The 23,415-nt window shown below is 46.4% G+C and overlaps 1 protein-coding gene across 4 annotated transcripts; it reads left to right on the top strand.

The window, feature by feature from the left end:
* The first annotated feature begins 1,760 nt into the window (after positions 1-1,760).
* On the top strand, positions 1,761-23,137 carry LOC111846815 (retinal dehydrogenase 2-like). Of its 4 annotated transcripts, none has more exons than XM_023817436.2 (14): positions 1,761-1,775; positions 3,186-3,336; positions 11,567-11,671; positions 11,942-12,082; positions 13,057-13,186; positions 14,352-14,413; positions 17,506-17,634; positions 17,791-17,904; positions 19,907-20,009; positions 20,543-20,727; positions 20,939-21,103; positions 21,486-21,643; positions 22,064-22,138; positions 22,476-23,137. In XM_023817436.2, the coding sequence occupies exons 2-14, from the start codon at positions 3,220-3,222 to the stop codon at positions 22,546-22,548; spliced, it is 1,557 nt and encodes a 518-aa protein (XP_023673204.1). In that variant the 5' UTR covers positions 1,761-1,775; positions 3,186-3,219; the 3' UTR covers positions 22,549-23,137. The 4 variants fall into 4 exon arrangements, with proteins under 4 accessions (XP_023673204.1, XP_023673202.1, XP_023673203.1 ...); XM_023817434.2 differs by lacking the exon at positions 1,761-1,775 and adding an exon at positions 2,389-2,504; XM_023817435.2 differs by lacking the exon at positions 1,761-1,775 and adding an exon at positions 2,432-2,447.
* The last annotated feature ends 278 nt before the right edge of the window (positions 23,138-23,415 follow it).

The raw sequence follows: 23,415 nt of genomic DNA, 5'->3' as shown, positions 1-23,415 counted from the left end.
TTTGGCATTCCGGCTCTCTCCACTCTGGTAGCTGTGTGACTTTGGGCACATTATGATAAATCCCAGTGCTCTGGAAAAGCTGAAGGTAGAAGAGGAAGAAGGTGATCAGCAACGAGATGGATGTGGCCAGTCATCACGACAAAGAGCATGTCTGTGTGAAGTGTAAAGGCACAGACAGGAGACAGAACGTTCTGCAGAACCGCGGCTGTACAGTCGCCAGAAGGAGGCGCTGAAGGAAAGGCACCTGAAATTAATTATTCTCTCTGGTGGTGTAATCATTTTTATTTAAATGTAATAGTAAATTCACTTGATCTGTAACAAATTTTTCCTCAAAAGGCAGATTGCTAACAGTTGGAATACAACTTGGAGAACATATTTAACTGCAACTTTTGTTTTTTATAGATCCACATTGATTAATGTGTCTCAGCATGATGCATCTGCACCGACTGCAACCCTGAAGTGTGTTTCCTGGTGCATTACGTATTACTGGGGGGAAGCCAGACAAAACCCCACACTGTTGCCTGGACAGATTCCCTCCACGCATTTCAACCACCCCGGTCACCTCTAATACCTGGTTGCATTTCTTTACGCATCCTTTTGTGCTCCGTGGTGATTCAAAAATCCATGCAGCTACCGGACCCTTCATGTGAATAATGACGAGGTGCGATAGCGCGTTTATTTTCTTGGGAATGTTAATGTTAAAATAATAGAACTATTCCGTGTTTGTTTTACTTTCACTTAGCAGACGCTTTTGTCCAAAGTGATGTAGAGGTGTGGATCAGACAGCAGGATCTAGCAGCGTCCTTGGAACAATCGGGTTTGGGGCCTGGCAGCCTTGCGATGACAGGTACAGCCCTAAGCTGCACATCCACAGGAAGATTATTCACTTACAGAAGGATTAGATGTTAAAAAATTAAAAGAATACATAGGCCTACTAAATTCAATAATGATCTGTTCAATTCAAAAATCGGAACAGAGTAGTGGATCACCAGTACAGGCTGTTGGAAAACGGATGGATGGATTTGTATATCTTTTGATTTTTAAATAGCACATTTCAAACATATTATATTTAGTTTTCGTATGTGTGACACTAAATCTGTTTGCTTGTTGGCCTCATTACTATACTTGTGCATTTTTGAAAAATGTGTCCTCGAGTTGTTCTGCCATGTTGATGAGAGTATGAGATCCAGCTCCTGTACTATGAAAAGCAAGCGTAGATACTGCAACGCTTTAGGCGAATTGCACACAAAAGGCAGCACTGAATTAAGGTATATTTGTCTTTATTCTCTCATTACGCAATGATGTGATAAACTGATGTACCTACTTTTTAACAGAACTGAAGAAGAAGACCCGTTAACATAATTTTCATACAATCCAAATGGGAATCTCGTCACTCGGTTTTATATAGCCTATCGCTTGAAATAATGTTAAGCCTACAAACCACTTTACCAAAAAACAGTTCGTCTCATTCCCTTCCAGACTAGGACCCAACTTCAACAGAGATACGTCGTATTTTAGGGGAATTAAACACTTTTGGTGTAAACATCAGCAATAAGCAATAAATACATAAGTAAGCGGAGTGACGCGTCTTATCTCTCTTCTATGATATCGCAGCGTTGGCGGGGATTTATGGGTTTTACGATGCAGTGCATCTTTCTTCCCACAGAGGGCGCTCCGAGAACAGATAATGAAGCCTGGAGCGCGGAGTAGAAACAAAGACCGACGCTTCGATCGCCTGAGACAGGCACTTTTCATGTGCTTCGCGTTTGAGACAGGTACTCTCAGTAATAACCCAAAGATGGACCAAAAATCATACAGTTTTATCATATTGTCGGGAAACGCAAATGTTACTTAGAAGTCAATTAAGACCCATTTGCCTTATATTTAAAAATTCCCCATCTGATATAAAAACAACTACTTTTATATCTACACTACTTTTTAAAAAGTTTTGTAAATGTGCACTGGGGTATATTAATAAATGCAACTTAACTAACAAAGAAATTTGTGTGAAAATTAACCGCAAACATATATTTTTTAAAATAATATGTGAAAACGCATGAAGGTAAACATGTTTATTACCACGCTGCATTAATAAGACGAGTGGCACCGAACACGTGGAGTTGAGTGAAAATACAGTACAAACCCCAACCTGAGTTAATAAACGTTAATATACTCTCAACGTAGACTATTGTTTTTAAATGCTCACTAATCTATAGGATTCATGCTCACTGACTTAACTGCATTTAAAATTGGTTCCGGCTACACCGCATATAATTAGAGTTAACAAAAAACGAAGTGTTTCTTTAAAACAGGCTACATTATAATTTCTCAAAAACCACCGTGGGAGTCTTTTCCTCCGGATGTAAGGTAGGAAATGCTGAGCCCGACGTTCCAGCGTCGCTTCTCTACTGGAAAGCTGTAGGCTGACACTAAAAAGCGGCTTTTCAGTAAGGCGAACAAAAGACAAATTATCTTCTGAAGGAAGAACAAAAACGTGGATTAAAGTAATGTTACAAATATTACCATAAATTACCATAATGAAATTATTAATGCCTATAAAATAGTATTTAAAAGTTTAAAAAGATTTAGTCATGCTTTTAAAACATAGCGTACTCTCCCATAGCAAAGGGTCTCTGTGTTATGAGTAATAATGAATGTGACGAAATGAAAGAACGTAAAAGCCAAACGATTAACGGTTCAGTAACGGCAATTTATAGCAGTGACTTGAAACCTTTCTTGCTCATTCTTTCTTCATTTTGCATTTTTGCGTCTTTATGAAGCATAGGGCAGATTTTCACGAATTAACCCTTATTTTAAGTTCCAGTGGATTACCATGTAAACGCAAGGCATGTTTTTACCAAAGTAAGTGAAAAGCAAATGAAGTAACAGGTAAAAAATAAGCAACATAACCGGGCAATGATAGGCATCCTCTTTATAAAGAATATTTATTTCAGCTATAGTCAAGGCGTGTTCAATTGTTATTTTCACTCTTTCTTTTTGGCGGAGGGGGATGCTCTTAATTCTAACGGTCGGCAGGAGTGCTTTATGTAGATGTTCAATCTTAATTGTATGTGGAGGACGGCCCTGCTCGCCGCCCAATAAAAAAGAACCGGCGCCGACACCTGGATATAAACACAGGAAGGTTTGCAAAATCCTAATCAGAAATCTTCTGAAAAAAACATCAGACACATCTGCAAGAGGCTGCACGACGGAGGCGCCATGACTTCAAGTAAAATTGAACTGCGTGGGGAAGTGAAGACGGACGCGGCGGCGCTGATGGCGTCGCTCCAGCTGATACCTTCGCCGGTGTCCGACCCGGAGATCAAACACACCAAGGTTTGTGCGCTGACTCTCCTGCCGACTTTATTTTAATTCATATTTTTGCTGTTTTTCATGCGATCATTTTTTTTGTCCACTGTCGTTAAAATGCTATTCAGTTCTGTTATCTGTCTTATATGTTGTGACGCACCAATTAGTACTTTTGTGGTTTAACGAAGAGTACATTAAAACAATAAAAAGTGTAACTATCGCCGCGATTCATATTAAGTAAAGTTGCCTGCGCTGTGTATACAGTTGGATTGACACTTGCACATTCAACAGTATCAAATAAACAGAAACAACACATAGAAAGAAATCACAACACCAATGAAAACGTAATTCTGCAGCCAGGTGTCTGTCAAATGGCTGGTATGACACCGAAACGCAGTCGTTCTTTATTGAGGTTTACATCCAAGATTAAACTGCGCGAATTGCCACCGGTATCACGTTGGTCTTTGACAGTTATTATATATATATAGTCTCCCATTTCAAATGTAAGTAGCTGTCTGTCGCACAGTTGAAGGGTTTTGCATGAAGCGTCAGAGCCCCAGCGGCGTAGCGCGCAGGGCGCCGCCCGCGGTGATGCTGCTGCCGGGGCGAGCGGCGCGTCCCCGCGCTCCTGCCGTACAGGTGCCTTATAACCTGGGACTGCGGACGCACCACAAAATGTTGTTCATAGGCTGCAAACGCGGAACCGGCTGGGTTTGGCCAGGTAACGAAGCTGAAAATTCTTAGCAAATTAAAAATGCAAACTTATAAACTTCAGTTTGGTGGTCGCCAGTACAGTAATGAGGTATTTTGTTGCAAATCATACTACAACCGTTACTGACGGTTGCCTACTGCTGCACACGAGTGCACTTTATTAGGAGCAAGTATTTCCCGTTGGAGTTAAGATAGTGTCTCCGCAAGTGTTCCAGGAAATATTTATATAAATAAAGATTTTGACACTGACTAAAACACATGAACGGATCAGTCATAAAAAAACAATAATTTACTCTATTCTAGTTAATGTATGTTAGAATAAATCAAGTCATAAAAATATACAGCATAACATCAAGCCACAAAAATATAGCTGGAAAAACTGCAGTTGCTGCATGTGAGCTGTGGTTTTCATACTCACGCGCCTTGGCTGCAAAACTATTAAAACTTCAAAATGAACTTAAAAGGAACCTTGGGATTCAACAATAATGCACAGACAGGTGCAAAGTATGGTATTCAAGAGTGAAAAAAGGAACCCTTCGTGCTGCACAGGGCACGCGTTTAGTGCGATACCACAGGCAGACCTTCAGCACTTGCAGTTTTCCCAGCTTAAATTCCACAGGCTGCTTTTGGGACCAGTAGCATATGGGAATGTCAGTGCTGTGCAGTGAGGGCGACACTGGCCTAAGCACTCATCCCACTGCAGACAGGGCACCGCTGTGGGGTTTCCCTCGCTTCTGCACAGGGCAGACATGAGGCACCTGTTTCCAAAGCATAAAAAAAAAAAGTTTTTCTAAGACCTTGCAAAGGCTTGCTCTGCATGCACTGTCGATTATCTCTCCTGCTCCCATCCATGCTTCTATCCTCTTTACACCCAAGGTATTTTTCCAAAACAATGAATGACAAGAGTGAGCACCAGTGATGACTTTGTGAATGAATCCCCTGGAATTTAGGCATCTGGCTAATCCAGGGTCTCGGCCTGCATTTACGTCTGTATGGCAGGAGGTGGACAATTTATGGGCGGCTTAACTATTCCTTAAACTTTTTTTTTTACACCCAGCTCCCACTGTCAGCACTTTAGCACCTGGCAGAATAAACAGGAACAATGGTACAGGGCACCGTAAATCAATTAAGGAGGACCAAGACCAATCACCAAAGACGAAGACCAAGACCTCAAATTGGATAATAGGGGCAGATGTGTGAAAGAAAACACATAATCAGTTTCACTGTTGCTTAAACTGAGGATTCCATAAACAAGTGATTTATCCCAGATAATTAAGGAATATTTTTGGGAAAGAAAATTTAAATTATTACCTATGATTGCCCCATTCGTTTTTTTGATTAAGCCTGTTTTCATCAACAATTGCATTGACTTGATATGGATTCATTGTGATATCTTGAATTCCATTCCTTTCATTTTTGCAGCAGGTAGCTTATATAGGCAGGATTATCTGTCAACACAATATTAAAGACAGAATTTTAAGAAACACAGATTTTGCATTGGCCAAATGTGGGTCACACTCTTTCTATAAAGACTGGGACTGATCCGATTTCCCCCCTATTTGCTGCCATCTGAATATCATTGTTTCCATTGGCAAAGATATAAGTATCTGTGTCTAGTGTCACCTGTACCAGTCTCGCCATAAAATCTCTAGCCGATGCCGTGCTTACATTAGCTTGGGGGGTAGATCTCTTTTTGCACAGGGCGCCCCCAAACTCCTCTCCTCACCACTTGAGCAAGTGGACAGCTGTTTGTCTTAAACGACACTCGGGGCGAGGAGCTCCAGGGTACTGAACCTGTAATAAAAACAATGGCTTTGAGCGGCCTAAGGAGAGAGCAGCCGTAGCCAAAGGGAATCCTGGTCCGGGCCGATCGCAGTGCCGCGGAAGCCATAAATCAGCCACTCCTGATGGCTATTTATTGATGTTTTTCACTTTTTGTGGAGAAGAGGGACAGAAGAGGAGCGACTATGGGTCACTGAGTTCCACGCGTTTAAGGTAATTAATATGAGCCTAAGCGGAGACTTTCTCAGGCCGTCGGTGGGCATTATCTCGTCCAGGCTGGACTTTAGAGGTCTTTGGTGACAGTTTGTTATTACACCAAACGCCTGCAAAAATAAATCCTGGTGTGCATATGAGGGTGCTGAGAACGAGGCCGTAAGGGCTGTTACGGGGTGATATACGCCAATGATGCTTTGCTATTTAGTTCGAAAAAGACGTTAGATCAATATTTTTTCACTGATATGTGTTCGTGTGGAAATCCTGCCAGCGTCGCATCACACGCCCACGGTTCCTCCCTGCCCCGCTGCCCTGGCAAGTAAGTCTGAGGTAAATGTTCAACCCAAGCGCCGTGGGCCAGATCCCGCCGACTTACTGATAAGCTGGCTTGGACAGCAGAATGAAGTCATCCAGACCAGCAACTCTGGAAGGAATTTGGGCTGTGACTCAAAATTGGTTTAATTTTCAACTTGAAGAACATGAGAAAGGTTGGAGAAAAATATGATTTGTAAACCCTGATAGTTTGTAGGGTATAATTCCTGAGATCTGGGAGTATTAACAGTCTGTCCACGTGGTGCAAAACTTTTATGTTACGTCAAGCGTAACCATCAGCTTCTAGGCTTTTGAGTTCCAGACTTCGATCGAGTTTGCTCTGACAAGTTACTTTATGATAGCTGGGTGGAAAGCAAGTGTTTTTGAGACAAAATAACATATACATGTTTTTTCTGCGATGTTCTATTGTTAGAAATCCTAAGTACAGTGAGTGAGAACCTGACCATTTAGCTCATTCTGGCATCCTGAAGATACGTCCCATCTGTGCCATCTGTTGGGGCTGTAATTTTCAATTGCTGCCAGTGGTTTCCAATAGCCTGCCTACTATTGGCAAGTACATTCGTATCCAAACAGCCAGTGGAAACCAGCTGAAAATTCAACAGGATTTCAACTTCAGGATTCGCCCTGGAATAGCAGGACAGAGTTATGGAGGAACTGGAAAGCACAGATAGGGCACCATTAAACCCCTGTCTTCCATTTAACACCAGTCAGTGTTACGGCCATTACTAACAGGGTCTCTAGGGGTATCCCCAGAATCTAAAATTTGAAATATCATTTCAGAAGAAAACCTGCAGATTGAGAGTCTCAAACGTTGTGCTCCAGACCAGCTATTCTTACCAGTTTGACCAGTATTACTACTCTGGTTTGCAAGCTGCTGATCCTATCCAGAGTTTCCCAGCTACAAACTAGGGTTCTGCAGCAACAGGTCAAAAAGCACCCAGGGTAAGACGCTTTTAACACTGACCTACGACACCCAGAACCAAGAAAAACAGTGACTGCAGAACAACTCAGCATGCAAATGGCACTAAGAATCTCCTTAATGTTTGGAAAATGCCCTAGATTGCATTATTCATTCTGCCTCCTGTACTGTAGTTCTGAATGAACAAAGCCTTTGTAAACATATAAGCAACAAACTGTCCATATATACATATAGTATGGGGCTGCGGCAGCCTATACTGTGATGCAGCACAGGCTTGATGAAGCCTGAGCATGTTCAGGTACATTCAGGAACATACACATTACTCTGCTTTACTCAGCCATACTATCATTTTAGATGTCTTACTCCATAGAAAGCCTCAATGCACAAACTAATTACTTTGGGCATACAAACAAAAAGACATGCTTGGATAGACTTCCCCAGAAACGTCTCCCCCTACGCCAAGCAGATAAACAAACAGTCACCCTCGCAAGAGGAGATCTGCTGCCCTTTATTATTGGGGAACAGAGTAAATAAGCATCTCTGATGATTCCGTCTGGCAGTGAATGACGTCGGGCTGCTTTCGCCCCGTCCGTCTTTAGCGTGACTCCCTGGGAGTAAGAATACTGTCCTGTGCCCTGCGGCTTAGCGCTTCCAAGCGGAAGGTATGAGAACCTCTGCCTGATTGGTTTCTCTTCTTTGTGTCAGACGTTTTGCAGCTGTTTGCGGCCTACATTTGAAAGTGGGCTTTTCTTTTGAAGAACGAAATGAGCGCGAAGACAGACACTTTGGCCACTGGGACTCCAGCTGCACTACATGGCTTGGTCCAGTCTGTGGCGCTGTAGTGCTCCAGTCCATTTTTGTTTGCTGCACTTAAAAAGAAAACATTTTACTTTGAGATATCAGACCTATGTGAAAGTGAAGACTTCCTAAAGTCCTTTATTCAAGAAAACACTTGTCTTTAAACGTAGCGGTATAAGCATCTATTACCCATGATAAGCGATGCATCATGGTGTATGAATGTCAATGGAGTTGGGTAGCTGAGAGAGAAAAAGGAGCTACGCTGCTTGGCTTTTATTTGTTCCTGACAACAACTGTGTCAGCTATTGTTCTATAGCTCCAAACTATCAGAGGCTACACTACCCCTTCCACCAGTGAACTGTGAGCGGCTCTCTGTGCGCGTCTGAGGCTGGATTTAGGCAGGTTCCACAAAGAAGAATCAGTCAATGAAAGGACCATCCCAGACAACTGTCTAGAAATCGCAGAAAAATCTGGCTGTGTTATAAGCAGATAGACAGATTTCCACTACACACTGATGTTTGTCCATTTCTTCAGGCTTTTTTTGCCATTGAAAAATAGATGTCTGGCAGTTCTAACAGGGTTTATTTACCAGGAACCTGAAACTTGTCCTCAGCAGTGTATGTGTCTGTAGCATGTGAGGGATCTGTTGTCTGCAGGGCCTTCAGCTGCTAAGTTCTGCGTTAGAGGAGGATATGGCAGACATATCCACAGCTGGCACATCTGCAATTTCCAATGAGCAGCGTGTTTATCAATCTCTACGCCTGAATTCCTCAAAGCCTTTTTACACCATAAACAAAAGCAGACTAACCATATCTTCTTTGTTCTTTGTTGCGCTTCATGGCTTTGTCCGATAACCCCGGCGCGGTGAGATGTGAAGGCTGCGGAGTTTTACTCGCAGGGACAGAGTAAATCAGAGGGAAGGATCCTGGATGTGTACAAGTACGAGGCAGGTCAAAGCAACACTTGTGGGACAGGAGTGTTTTTACTGTGTATGGTGCCAAAGGCCTGTTATGTCTGTTTGAAGAACGGAACAACAGCAGTTTTGCAGTTTCAGGGGGTGGGTGGGCAAAGGGGGGGGGGGGGGATTTGACCTCTGGTATTTTGCACTTTTAGCTCCATTCCTTTTTTATTAAGAAAAAAAAACATATTAAAAGAAATCTCAAGAATTGATTTACTACACAAGCTTGTCCCCTTAATCAAGTTCTTCAATGGGGGAAAACAAAAGCTCAAAGCTCCCGTTGGCTGCACAAAGCGGCGGCTGATGATTGTATTTGTCTGGCTGTGATTTAGATGGCGGTCTCATCCACTGTGCCCCTTGTTTGGGGAGACATGTGAGCAGGGTTACGTCGGGCCCACAGCTCCCCACACTCCCAGTCTTCCCCGGCTGCCAGCTCATCAGGGGACCGCCCCTGATTTAAGGTGGTCCACAACAGCGCACCCTATAAATTAAAAAACTAATTCTGGAAAAAAAAAGAAAAAAAAACTAATTCTATACTCTGGGGCTTTCTGACTCTTGAGTGGGCTTCTGGGGTCGCCGGAGCCACCAACACTTTTACAATGTTGGTTACTCAGAAGGAGAGTAAAGGCGGCTGCTGTGAGTTGGATCATCCACGAGGAACATTGGGGTCTGTTTGTTGTCAATGCAAAAGCAGAAGGTCTACCATTGATTAGCCAGCCATAAATCTCAGCCAGGGTATGAATATGGTAGGAATGTGTTACAGAGTGGTACCGGCTGATACCGCATAGCTAAACCTTTTCATATGTTGCTGACCAGCTCAGGATAAAGCAGACAGGCTAGGAGAGCAGCTACTGGAAAGGAGCTGCCTCAAATCCCAACCCAGCCACTGGTAATTTATACCCACTTTAAATAAAACACCCAAGGTTTACTACCAATTAAATGGTACTTACAGTTTGCCGTGAACATAAACCAAGATGATTAATAATCCATGCTAGCCAGTGGTGAGCAAGGATCTGTTATCGGCCTATCAGTGAGCACTCCTGATTTCACTGCACCTTCGAAATGCGTGAAGCGAGGAGCTAAAGTGAAGGGAGGTGTTTTTAACAGCTCATCTATTAGAGGGTCTGGGGGGGGAGAGCTAGAGACATGGGGGCGATGGCCGTGGGGCAGAAGTTACTGCAGGGCTTCTGCTCTCTCGCACGACCGGCTCAGTCATGCCACACGATAACTTTCCCACGCAGATATCCAATGTATACAAACAAAGACCAAAACGCGCTCATTATGTCCCTTTCTCTGTTGTTACCAAACCTACAAACAGTAAACCTGAGAATCCGCCGTGGCTGTTAAACGCTTGGCTGCCTCTGATGGACTGCAGAGACCAGATATATCACGTGTTTTACAGACTCATAAAGCGAGTTGTGATGTTGTGAAACGTGTGTTTGAGCGGCTGGGGGTGGGGTGATCGTCCTGGGATTTCTCCTTCACCCGGATGTTACTGGGCCGCTTGAGCTAAGACTCCAAAGCCCAGTGTCCCGTCTCCCAGGGTAAGGCTGTGCCCCTTCACCTCGGACACCTCGCGGATTCCTTCGAGCGTCCATCCGTTTCGGCAGGCTAATTGTCCTTGTCTGGAAAACGAGGTCCAGCAACAGCCGGCCTGAACACACTGCTTTAGACTGCAATGAAAGCAGGAGAAAATTGTCCCAGGTCCCTCAGAGTTTGTGAGCCGATGGCTGCAAACATAAATGCAGTGTAATGGTTTTATAGACGTGGGTGGGAAATACAAATTATTACAGGAATGTATGGAAGCTCTGATCTGACATCACTGTAAAACAAGGGAATGAAGCCCTTTGGAGCGGCTATAAGGAGGTTATCTATGGCAGTGGGCACCATGGCTTGGTGGGGGCGGGGGCAAGAGTATATCCATCCATCCATCCATCTTCAAGCCATTTATCTTGGGTGGGGGGGCAATATTGTTTTGACCATTCATTTATGCTTTTATGTTTTGCATATTTTTCTGTTACTGGTGCTCACATTTGCCTCATTGTCTAGTATGTTTCAGCCTGGACCTAATTTTTTTGAGGGAGGGAAAGTTTCAATTAAAAAAAAACATCAAAGACACCACAACAAATTCCATTCTCCCTCCTGAATCCCCCCCCCCCACCCACTTTCATTCCCCTTGAAGGTGCCAGTTCTCCATAATGAAAGGCTCTGAAATAAAGCTAAAGAATAAAAACAAGAAATGTGACCAAACAGAAGAACCAAGTGTCATATTTTACTTTTCATTCATACATCTTACAAAATGACCAGATTTTTCGTAAAGCTGCACTTGTAAGCGGAAGAGGAGACGCTGCTGTCAGACTCTTGTGCCGGATAATTAGCCTGAATCGCTTCAGTAAGCATGCAGCTGGTAAACACATTACGTGTAAAGTTCTGAGCTCTGGATTAGATCAGTTTACAGAGCACATGACATGACATGACATTCTGACTGGTGCGCACTATATTTCAGGGATATCAGAAGTATTTTATTTAAACTCTTTCTGCAGATATTCATAAATAACGAGTGGCAAGCCTCAGTAAGCGGAAAGGTGTTTCCTGTATACAACCCTGCTAACGGAGAGATGATCTGTGAAGTTCAAGAGGCTGACAAGGTAACATCTTTATGTCTGTAAGCATCCTTTAACCTGTTCATCCTGTGCATGGCTTCCTGCAGCCTCTCCCCTAAAATCAGGCAAGGAAAAAAAAATGACTTCCCTCACCTTCACAGTCCAGCATGCCGATAGCAGATAAGAACACTGATATGGGTGATATAAACAGAGAATGTTCTGGCAACTCTCTACAGCTGCAGGGGCATGGAAGCTCATCTGATTTCCAGTAAAGCAAAGTTAACCTTGTAGAAATCTAACAGAGACTCCCCACAGGCCGACGTGGACAAGGCGGTCCAGGCCGCCCGCCTGGCGTTCTCACTGGGCTCCGTGTGGCGAAAAATGGATGCTTCCGAGCGTGGGAGGCTGCTGTCCAAACTAGCGGACCTGGTCGAGAGGGACAGCACTTATCTCGCCGTAAGCATTGCCACACACTCACAAATCCTCTTTTCCTCTAAATTCCTCTTGCTTAATCGCCACAAGATGCAGTAGAAGGTCATTGTTACAGTCTGTTACGTTACTCAGTCTGTTAAAGTCATTTAACAGTGTGTTCATTTAGATACAATTACTCATCAATGTGTAAAAACTGTTAAATGTTATTTCCACAGCCCTACAATGTGCCTTAAAAGCTCACAATAATCTCTTCATGTTCTTTCAGGGACACTTTAGCTCCTTGCAAAGACTGAAAAGTGCTATTTGTCCATCTGTAGATCATTTAGCTGCTAAAAGTGACACTTTTCTGCCCTACTATCCTCAGTAAAGCTGCTTCTCTCCCACGTGCCCAGGTGGCTGGGCTCAGTTTGTAGTGTAAATGGTTTTTTAATGGGAAAGGCTGAGTTTAACACACATGCTCCCAGTGCTAATGACAGCTGGTGTACGGGAAATATAAAAGGAGATTGTAGCAAGGTTGGTGTTGCATGAAACCCTTTCATCCCGTTCCTGAAGACACATGCACATGCTTTTAATACAATCTGGGGCTGAGGAGAGACAGTTAAAAACAAAAGCAGGATGATATGCATTTTAGAGCCAACTGAAAATATTCTTGACCGATGAAAGAGATCTGCATTTCTTGACCCAGAATATGTGAATTTACCTGCAACAAGGCAGCCAATAAACAGTGTAGTAAGGAAAAGTTCTGAAGAACAGATGAAGATCTGAGGTGGACAGTCCACCACAGCACTGTCAGAGGATTATATTTCCTTCTTGACAAGGTATAAACACACCGGTGCTCCAGCAATGTTGAATTAGACCTGTGAGAGTCTGCAGAGATCCAGATGTTTCTGATACCTCCAAAGCATCCGTCTTTCCCTGTGTAACCAAGACGCTTCAAGTCTTTTTACAGCTTGCATATTTCTCAACCACTGCTCATTTACACCCCCCACCCCTAACAGACACTGGAGTCGCTGGACAGTGGGAAGCCTTTTCTCTCTACTTTCTATGTGGACCTTCAGGGCACAATTAAAACTCTACGATACTTCGCTGGATGGGCGGACAAGATCCACGGCCAAACCATTCCCATGGGTACGTTTAACGCGCTTCACTCATCGCGGGATCAGTCGATTATTTAGGTGGTAACTAACAATGGTTGGTGTCATCCGAGGTTAGTCCATGCTTTTACTTTATGGTGAGAGTGGAGCAGAGATGCCCTTTAAGATCAAAAAGGGGTATGGGGGGGGAGAAATTTGGGGTCATTCTTAGGGAAGAATGCAGAAGATGTGATGAGTAAGTAAACAGACGTGCTCCCAAACTGGTAATAAATCTGAGTGCGAATGGCTACCCTCCTGTTGGGGCCCCCCACCAAAGAAGTGCAGACAAAGAAGGTGGGGGTGGGGAGGTCCTGAGCAGCTTGGCTAGTTTAAAGGAATTCTCAGCAAGTCGGAAGTGATGCAATCTGTGATGTCACAACACAGCTTCTGATTGGTGCTTGCGGAACAGACGGGTGTTTAGCTGAATGTATTGAATATTATAGGATGGGACCATTTATTCCTGTTGCGTGTCCGTAAAATAAGCTGAAATGCTGTAGGTGGGTGGTGGACAGAAACCATTGTGCCTAGCGGAGCAGTCTTGGGGGGCCCAACCCCCCCTTCGCCATCTTTGTCACATCTTGCGATTGTTTGCTCGATTTGTCTCCTACACGTACCGTAATAGTCCCACCACTTGGTAAGGATGGGAGAACGTCAGCGGGGTTTCTGTCTGACCACCAGAGTAGATGCGGAGTGGTGCTGCCCTTGAATGTGACCCAGCCTCGGAGCTCCACCTTACTGAGTATTTGTTAAGTCAGCTGGGGCCTGTGCTGTCCGCCTCTCCCGCTACTTTCGTCATGCGTGAGGAATGGCCCTGGCTGCAGCCCACTTGGAGGGGACCGTTCCTGCTTTCTTCTGTTTTTACTGAATTATTCCTCAGTCACCTGTGTTTGTTTTCCATCGATGCAAACTCTTGTTTTTCATGTTTTGGAATCAGGATTAGCTTTCAAAGGCCTAGGCTGCTTTTATATTTGTTTCTTCATTGCAGACAGAGAAGGGAGAAGAGTAAGTTTGAGCAAACAGTATGGAGGAGCTTTGATGTCCCCAGAGCCGGTGTTGCACTGTTCCGCTGTTAACTTGGATTCTCCCCACTTCCTTTTCATGTGGTGCCAAGCCCAACCGGACCACCAAAAACAATGGTGTTCCTCTTTGTTCATCCACAGATGGAGATTATTTTTCATTCACCAGAAATGAGCCCATCGGTGTTTGTGGACAGATTATCCCAGTAAGTCAACTTCGATCCCACACACACAAAAACAGGCTAACATGAGGAACAGGCCCAGGGGCTTCAGATTTCCTCGGTGGACCTGGACCTCCAGGTGTAAGAGTTAGGTACACTATGGCACCGGTCCCCACTATGGCACCGGTCCCCTCTATGGCACCGGTCCCCACTATGGCACCGGTCCCCTCTATGGCACCGGTCCCCTCTATGGCACCGGTCCCCACTATGGCACCGGTCTACTCTATGGCACCGGTCCCCACTATGGCACCGGTCCCCACTATGGCACCGGTCCCCTCTATGGCATCGGTCCCCACTATGGCACCGGTCCCCACTATGGCACCGGTCCCCTCTATGGCACCGGTCAACTCTATGGCACCGGTCCCCACTATGGCACCAGTCCCCACTATGGCACCGGTCTACTCTATGGCACCGGTCCCCACTATGGCACCGGCCTACTCTATGGCACCGGTCCCCACTATGACACCGGTCTACTCTATGGCACCGGTCCCCACTATGTAACCGGTCTACTCTATGGCACCGGTCCCCTCTGTGGCACCGGTCCCCTCTGTGGCACCGGTCTACTCTGTGGCACCGGTCTACTCTGTGGCACCGGTCCCCACTATGGCACCGGTCTACTCTATGGCACCGGTCCCCACTATGGCACCGGTCTACTCTATGGCACCGGTCCCCACTATGGCACCGGTCTACTCTATGGCACCGGTCCCCACTATGGCACCGGTCTACTCTATGGCACCGGTCTACACTATGGCACCGGTCCCCACTATGGCACCGGTCTACTCTATGGCACCGGTCCCCACTATGGCACCGGTCTACTCTATGGCACCGGTCTACACTATGGCACCGGTCCCCACTATGGCACCGGTCTACTCTATGGCACCGGTCTACACTATGGGAGCTGATTCCTTTTAGAATTTAGAGGATGAGCGTTTAGAAAGATCAGTTATTGGTGAAGCCAGAATTCACTTCTCACCTCTGAGGGACAGACAGTAGAGAAATATACTATTTCTGCCACACTAACAATAAGCTGCGCAAAAGGTCAAGAAGGAACTTCTGTACCAGATATGCCAGCAGAATGGTTCTTTAAATATGACTGAGTGCTACGGCATATGTGCTTTGTAAGTGTGTACCTCAGGCTGAGCCTCTGCGAGTGTGATCGCAAGTGTGACAGAGACCATGAGGGAAAGGAGTGCTGAGTGAAGCAAACTTGCTAAATGAGTGTTCAGTGGCGAAGCCACTCTGGAGGCTGAGCATCTGTTTAAGAGAAGAAGGGATACGGGCTTCTCAGGTAGTGCAACAGTGTAACTACGCTCTGGAATGAAAGGTAACTATGCAGCAGCCTTACCAGCAAGGCCGTGACTCTGTGCTAAGCCAGCAGAGAGAATCTCAGGCCGGGAGTGAGGAATGAGGGTGGGTTCGAGGGGAGCATGTGAGCACACGAGAGTGAGGCATCGGGCATGAGTGAGGAGGCGAGGGCCAGTTTGAGGGGAACATGTGATCACACGAGAGAGAGGCATCGGGCATGAGTGAGGAGGCGAGAGCCAGTTTGAGGGGAGCGTGTGATCACACGAGAGAGAGGCATCGGGCATGAGTGAGGAGGCGAGGGCCAGTTTGAGTGGATTGTGTGATCACACGAGAGCGAGGCATCGGGCATGAGTGAGGAGGCGAGGGCCAGTTTGAGGGGAACGTGTGATCACACGAGAGCGAGGCATCATGCATGAGTGAGGAGGCGCGGGCCAGTTTGAGGGGAGCGTGTGATCACACGAGAGCGAGGCATCGGGCATGAGTGAGGAGGCGAGGGCCAGTTTGAGTGGATCGTGTGATCACACGAGAGCGAGGCATCGGGCATGAGTGAGGAGACGAGGGCCAGTTTGAGGGGAAAGTGCGAGCACACGAGAGAGAGGCATCGGGCATGAGTGAGGAGACGAGGGCCAGTTTGAGGGGAAAGTGCGAGCACACGAGAGAGAGGCATCGGGCATGAGTGAGGAGGCGAGGGCCAGTTTGAGGGGAACGTGGGATCACACGAGAGCGAGGCATCGGGCATGAGTGAGGAGACGAGGGCCAGTTTGAGGGGAAAGTGCGAGCACACGAGAGCGAGGCATCGGGCATGAGTGAGGAGACGAGGGCCAGTTTGAGGGGAAAGTGCGAGCACACGAGAGAGAGGCATCGGGCAAGAGTGAGGAGGCGAGGGCCAGTTTGAGGGGAGCGTGTGAGCACACAAGAGCGAGGCATCGGGCATGAGTGAGGAGGCGAGGGCCAGTTTCAGGGGAGCGTGTGATCACACGAGAGTGAGGCGTCAGGCATGTGTGAGCAGGCGAGGGCCAGTCTGAGGGGAACGTGCGAGCACACGAGAGCGAGGCATCGGGCATGAGTGAGGAGGCAAGGGCCAGTCTGAGGGGAAGGTGCGAGCACACGAGAGCGAGGCATCGAGCATGAGTGAGGAGGCAAGGGCCAGTCTGAGGGGAACGTGCGAGCACAAGAGAGCGAAGCGTCGGGCGTGAGTGAGGAGGCGAGGGCCAGTTTGAGGGGAGCGTGTGAGCACATGAGAGCGAGGCGTCAGGCGTGAGTGAGGAGGCAAGGGCCAGTCTGAGGGGAACGTGCGAGCACACGAGAGCGAGGCGTCGGGCATGAGTGAGGAGGCAAGGGCCAGTCTGAGGGGAACGTGCGAGCACAAGAGAGCGAAGCGTCGGGCGTGAGTGAGGAGGCGAGGGCCAGTTTGAGGGGAGCGTGTGAGCACACGAGAGCGAGGCATCGGGCCTGAGTGAGGAGGCGAGGGCCAGTTTGAGGGGAACGTGCGAGCACACGAGAGCAAGGCATCGGGCATGAGTGAGGAGGCAAGGGCCAGTCTGAGGGGAACGTGCGAGCACAAGAGAGCGAAGCGTCGGGCGTGAGTGAGGAGGCGAGGGCCAGTTTGAGGGGAACGTGCGAGCACACGAGAGCGAAGCGTCGGGCGTGAGTGAGGAGGGCCAGTTTGAGGGGAGCGTGTGAGCACATGAGAGCAAGGCGTCAGGCATATGTGAGGAAGCGTGTGAGAGCTGTGCCAGTGCCCAGTGACCAATGCCCCCCTCCATCAACAGTGGAACTTCCCCCTGCTGATGAGTGCCTGGAAGCTGGCCCCCGCACTCTGCTGTGGGAACACTGTGGTCATCAAGCCTGCTGAGCAAACCCCACTCAGCTGCCTCTACTTGGGAGCTCTCATCCATGAGGTAACACCCCCCCCGCTGGTTCTCTGCTCCTCCTCCCCTTCCTCTCTCCTCATCTTGAGGATGAAGGGCCGGGCTCCAAAACCGCTCTCTGTCTCCCGTTTAGCTTGGCACTGCGATCTCTTCTGAAGCTTGTTTCCTCTCATGTTGTTTTGACAGGCTGGGTTTCCACCAGGAGTTGTCAATATTTTGCCAGGATTTGGGCCAACAGCCGGCGCCTCCATTGCCTCCCACATGGGCATAGACAAAGTAGCGTTTACAGGATCCACAAAGGTAACTTTTTGCCTGAAAAAGATCTCATGGTGCTCATCTAATAGTGAAAAAGCAAAGAAACATGTATACATCATATAGACTTACAAAATAAGTGAAATACAAAATAACTCTGGTACTCCGCATTGCAACATGTCTCGTTTGCAGGCTCTATCCACAGAAGGTTCTGGAACATTTTCCCAAACTCGTCTTTACTTGATGAACTGTTTCAAATAAAGGGTACACAAAAAATGGAGTGAGGGGAATTAGACCAGAAGCCCTGTAGGAGTCTTTTTGAAACGAATATGAGGCTTCTTAAAGCTTCTGTGCCCCCCCGCCAAGCAGAGAGACATCACATCAGCTTCAGGCCCACCCCAATACCTCATGTTAGAGCAACCCCTCCTCTACCCGCTCTCCTGCTCTGCTGGTACACTCTGTACAACTGGCCGTCACTCCACCTGCCGGATCATGGCAACCGCTTTGCATTTTTTTTCAATCCCATAATTAAGGGGAGACCATGTTATTGGCCTTGAGGTCAAAAAGCTGGTAAGCATTAAATGTCAGCATAAGCTAGAGCGTTTACGCTAGCTGGCAAAATCTTGCAGTTAGTCACAGAAATTCCATGCAATAAAACAAAGAGAATAAGCTTCATATACTTATATAACACGCATGTTTTCCACATCTTGTGAAATCCTTCACGCGTGTGTCTGTGCCATGGTGTTTACAATGAACCTGGAGCGGCAAGCATTCCTGTCTTCACTCCAGCAGCTGAGGACATGTTTACGTTCATTGTTGGGCAGACATGGAGCAGAGCTTCTGCAGGCTGACCGATACTGAATGTGCTTTCTACAACACTTAAGAATTTGTAGACATAACAGATTGCAGATTAATTATAACAGCTAAAACACTGTAAACACAAACCTGTCGTCACAGCTTTGTGGTTCTTCCACGGTACTGTCAAGCATTCTTTTCAGCAGCAAATTTGGTGCAACCTACGAAGAGCAACATTCTTCTCTAGGGTGACCATAGGTCCCTTTTTCACCAGACATGTCCTCTTTTTTGGGACCAAAATTTTGTTTTACAAAGCACACCACAATTCATAGTGGTTTTCCACCCTAAGATCCGCTGGCAGTGTGCAACTCCAGTCTGTAAGATGGTTAACGTCGTCTAGCCCACCGCCAGGGTTAGGAAGGGCAAAGAATTCTGGTAAGAATCTGGAGGTTCCTGGTTAAGGGATGCAAACAGAACAAGTTGAAACAAAGTTCTTGTGATACTTCCATCTGCTGAGCCACTCAATATAAAACAGTCACCCTGTCTGAAAGTAACCGTCAGCAGGTTAGAAGGCCCCCCACCATTAATTCTGCCATACTGTAATATGGAGCCAATTATGTGCAGAGCAGTCTACCCAGCAAGCGCATGCAAATACATAGACAGTGAGTCATATTTAGCCCTCTGTTGTTTATGGAGCAAGACAGAAAATCCTGGTTCAATCAGAAGAAAATGGTTTACATGGCAAGTATATGCGTTCTCACTGTTATTGGACACTAGAGGATGGAGATGCTGGAGAAACACCACCCAAACATTCTCCTTTTCATCCCTAAAGTGACATTAATGCCATTTCTCATTATCATGAAGGACAGCCATTCCAGCATCCAGGCACTCAAGGTAGAGGTTACGGCAGGGAAGACCCTGCTTTTCCACTCTACCTTTTCTCAATTCAGACTTTTAGAAAGCAAAATGCCTCCATTCATCCATGATACATGCTATGCTTCATTTAGCTGCCCCAAACATCTCTTCGTGTAGGGTATGTAGTGATGTGGAATATGACTTCCTCTTTACTCCCTTAAACACGTAATAGATGTTCCACATTTTCACATCTGGTCCTTTCTGGCCTTTGGAGTGTTTGCTCAGGCTGCTAGCTGTCTGCCCATTCTGCTGAGCTGTTCCATCCAGAATAGTCCCGAATTACCTCCTGAGCTGCCAGGCTCAGAGTATCCAGGCCAAACAAGTCATACTTCCTCCCCAGGTTGGGAAGCTGATCCAGGAGGCAGCTGGGAGAAGTAATCTGAAGAGAGTGACGCTGGAACTCGGAGGGAAGAACCCCAACATCATTTTTGCTGATGCTGACTGTAAGTGCCAGTGTTTGTGCACAAAAAAGAAATATAGTTTATGAAATGCTAACAAGTTCACTGTAGGAAACATATCAACTGTATGCAAAAACACCAGTCTGGGTGCCTCTGAACCCTCTACACTGGTCTAGCCTCTAACTTCTGCTGGTTTCTAACACTGAGCTCCATAAATGACTCTGGTCATTTAGCCTGCTGCATGCTGGTAATGAGGCCCACATCTCATGTTAGATATAAAATTGACAAGAAAAGGTTCAGAAAGCCATAAAAAAGAAGGATTAAACAATCATTGATCCACACCTTGACAAATGTTGTGACAGACAAACCCAGTTCATGATGTAGTAAGTTACCACTTGCTCTGCTATCCACCATCACACAGCCATGTACTTTGAGGCCTTAATCAATTAACTGTTGTAATATCTTAAAAATGTTGTAATTATGTAATATGCGGACTCTCGTGAGGAGCAGTTGTTCAGTTCCTGAAGAACAGAGTCAAACTTTGGGAGCTACAGCTTGCACCTTCTCACTCTCCTCAGTGGACGTGGCCGTGGAGCAGGCTCACCAGGGCGTCTTCTTCAACAACGGCCAGTGCTGCACCGCAGGCTCCCGCATCTACGTGGAGGAGCCCATCTATGAGGAGTTTGTGCGCCGGAGCGTGGAGCGGGCTAAGAGGAGGGTGGTGGGGAGCCCGTTTGACCCCAGCACAGAACAGGGCCCCCAGGTACTGGTCCAGGCCGAGGGGGAAATCTTTGGATGACCGTGGAGACTCTGAGTTAAACAGCTTATGCTAATGAACACGCACACACGCCAGCTTTTTCAGTCCATTTGGTTTGCGTTTGTTCCTTTTCCATTTTTTCCCCTGTGAGAAGCATGCAGTGGCTTACAGATTAACTAACTCTCTAAACATGAACTGTGCTGCCCGCCATCTCCAGATCAGTCTGGAGCACCAGAGCCGCGTCCTGGAGCTGATCCAGAGCGGCATCAGCGAGGGGGCCAAGCTGGAGTGCGGAGGGAAAGCCCTGGGGGTGAAGGGCTTCTACATCGAGCCGACCGTGTTCTCCAATGTCTGCGACGACATGCGCGTCGCCAAGGAGGAGGTAAGGCTTAGGGTTAGGCTTAGGGTTAGGCTTAGGTGACTATGCTGTCTGTGAGCTTCAGCTCAGCGGCACTGGAGAGGTTGAGATGATACCAAGTCGTATACAAATTCAAAAAGTACTTGGACAGCACAAAATGTGATATTTACCCTCATAATCATGTACAACATGAACAAAGCATCCCTACCCCTCCCCAAATGAGTTCCCGCCCCCACACCATGGAAACACCCCCTTCATATTTCCTTTAATCTCACTATACTGTTATCACACCGAATAGCCTGATCCATCTAACCCCTCTATTGTATCTTCAATGCTTTGCGACTGTATTATTGAAGTAACTCTTAAGTACTTTGATCATGTAACCACTTCATACTCTGTGCTACAGATCTTTGGTCCGGTGCAGCAGATCATGAAGTTCAAAACCATTGAGGAGGTGATCGAAAGAGCCAACAACTCTGACTACGGGCTGACTGCGGGCGTGTTCACGAAGGACATCAGCAGAGCCATGACTCTGTCCTCGGCCATACAGGCTGGAACTGTCTGGTAGGAGCTTTGAGCACCGGGGGAACCCTGCTTTGAGCACCGGGGGATCCCTGCTTTGAGCACCGGGGGAACCCTGCTTTGAGCACCGGGGGAACCCTGCTTTGAGCACCGGGGGAACCCTGCTTTGAGACCCTGCATCACCATTATTGGCAAATGGCCATAGTGCTGGTGCAATGGTTTTTTAAAGCTATTTTAACTACTTTAACTGAAAAGAAATCATAATGTAATTTTGATTCACAGCCCTTTCAGATTTCTGCAAGGGGATAATATCTTCAGTCATTATAATTTTCTACAATATAAGCAAATTTTTAAAAGTAAAAAAGCATTTTGGCATTGAGACCAGAGCACTATATCAAAGATAAGAAATAACTTGAATTATGACTAATGAACTAAATAATTGTCTTCTTTTCTTTTTTGCAGGATCAACTGTTATAACGCTCTTGGCACCCAGTGTCCGTTCGGTGGATTTAAGATGTCTGGCAATGGAAGAGAACTGTAAGTTGTAAGAATGCTAAGGATTTAAAGTCAGAGCAACACATTAGCACGGTGCAGCCTCCTATAAAGGTGACTGTGAACTGCTACCTCAGCAGTGAAGGAGTTTCTGTCAAATTATTGAAAAGAGCAGCCTGACTTGTCTAACACATTTCCATTCCATTATCGTTCATTATTATTATCTGACACAGACGCAATGTCCCTTCTCACACGCTTAGCTTAACAGAAAGATGTCCCCAGGATGACACAGTCGTTCCTGGGTTTATGTTGTTCCACGCCGTACGTCAGAGAGCAGGCCACAAGTGGAAGGAGACAGTGAGAGTGCGGTGTGTGTTTGCAGGGGGAAGTACAGTCTGCGGGAGTACTCAGAGCTCAAGACGGTCACGGTAAAGCTGCTGGAGAAGAACTCCTAAGCTGCGCGCTCGAGGTGGAGGTGACTCGCGGAGAGGCGCTCGTGTGTCCACCAGCCGTAGCGAAGCCTCTGGGACGTGAAGGACGATGTCCGCGTGCTGACGGCACCCGCGAGCGGAGGCCTCTCTGCTGAAGCCCTTCACTTTCTGTCCACACTGGGGAGGACGCGTGTAGGAGAAAGGGGACATTTCAAAGCACGCACACCATTGAAGGTCTTCCGCGTTCTAACTGCCTTATTTGAACATTAATGCTTAATAATCCAAGTTTAGGCTGCACCTAGTCTACTGTCCTTGTTAACCTCCAAAGAAAAACTGATGTACTCGCTCTATCCAGTCTAATCCTGCGTATGTCTTTTCCTCGAACACTTAACACTGTGCATCATCTTCTATTGATATTTAAGAAGGACATTTCATGCCACTGTAAGGAAAACCAAGAAGAACCTCCAACACCTTATTGGGTTTCATGCAGACAGACAATGTTATACTGATGTCCATTCTGCTATGTTTATACATTTATGAATGATGACAGGATAGGAATTAAGATATAGAAAACTACTAGAGTATTGTTTCCATTAAAAAAAAACAAAACAAAAAAAAAGATTGTGTATATTTTCTGAGGCCAAAACTATAGACCATCCCATGTTTAAGGTCCTCGATTCTGAATCTGTATCTTTGCCTTCTGTGTTTAACATGTTATCACCCATAAGGGTGTGCAGTGCGTTTGGACACGGATCTGAGAAAAAATTGTTGGCCAGGTCCCTAAACTGAGCTCCAAGAGTAAGATTTAGGAACACATTCTCGCTGCCTTCTCTCAGACAACCAGAGCGATTCTGGGGCTCACAGGTAATTTCTCAATGGTGACCAAAGTCC

The sequence above is a fragment of the Paramormyrops kingsleyae genome, chromosome 13 (assembly GCF_048594095.1).
Source record: "Paramormyrops kingsleyae isolate MSU_618 chromosome 13, PKINGS_0.4, whole genome shotgun sequence".
NCBI classification, from domain to species: Eukaryota; Metazoa; Chordata; class Actinopteri; order Osteoglossiformes; family Mormyridae; genus Paramormyrops; species Paramormyrops kingsleyae.
The sequence above is the reverse complement of the archived record's forward strand: the minus strand, read 5'-3'. Positions and strand labels throughout refer to the sequence as shown.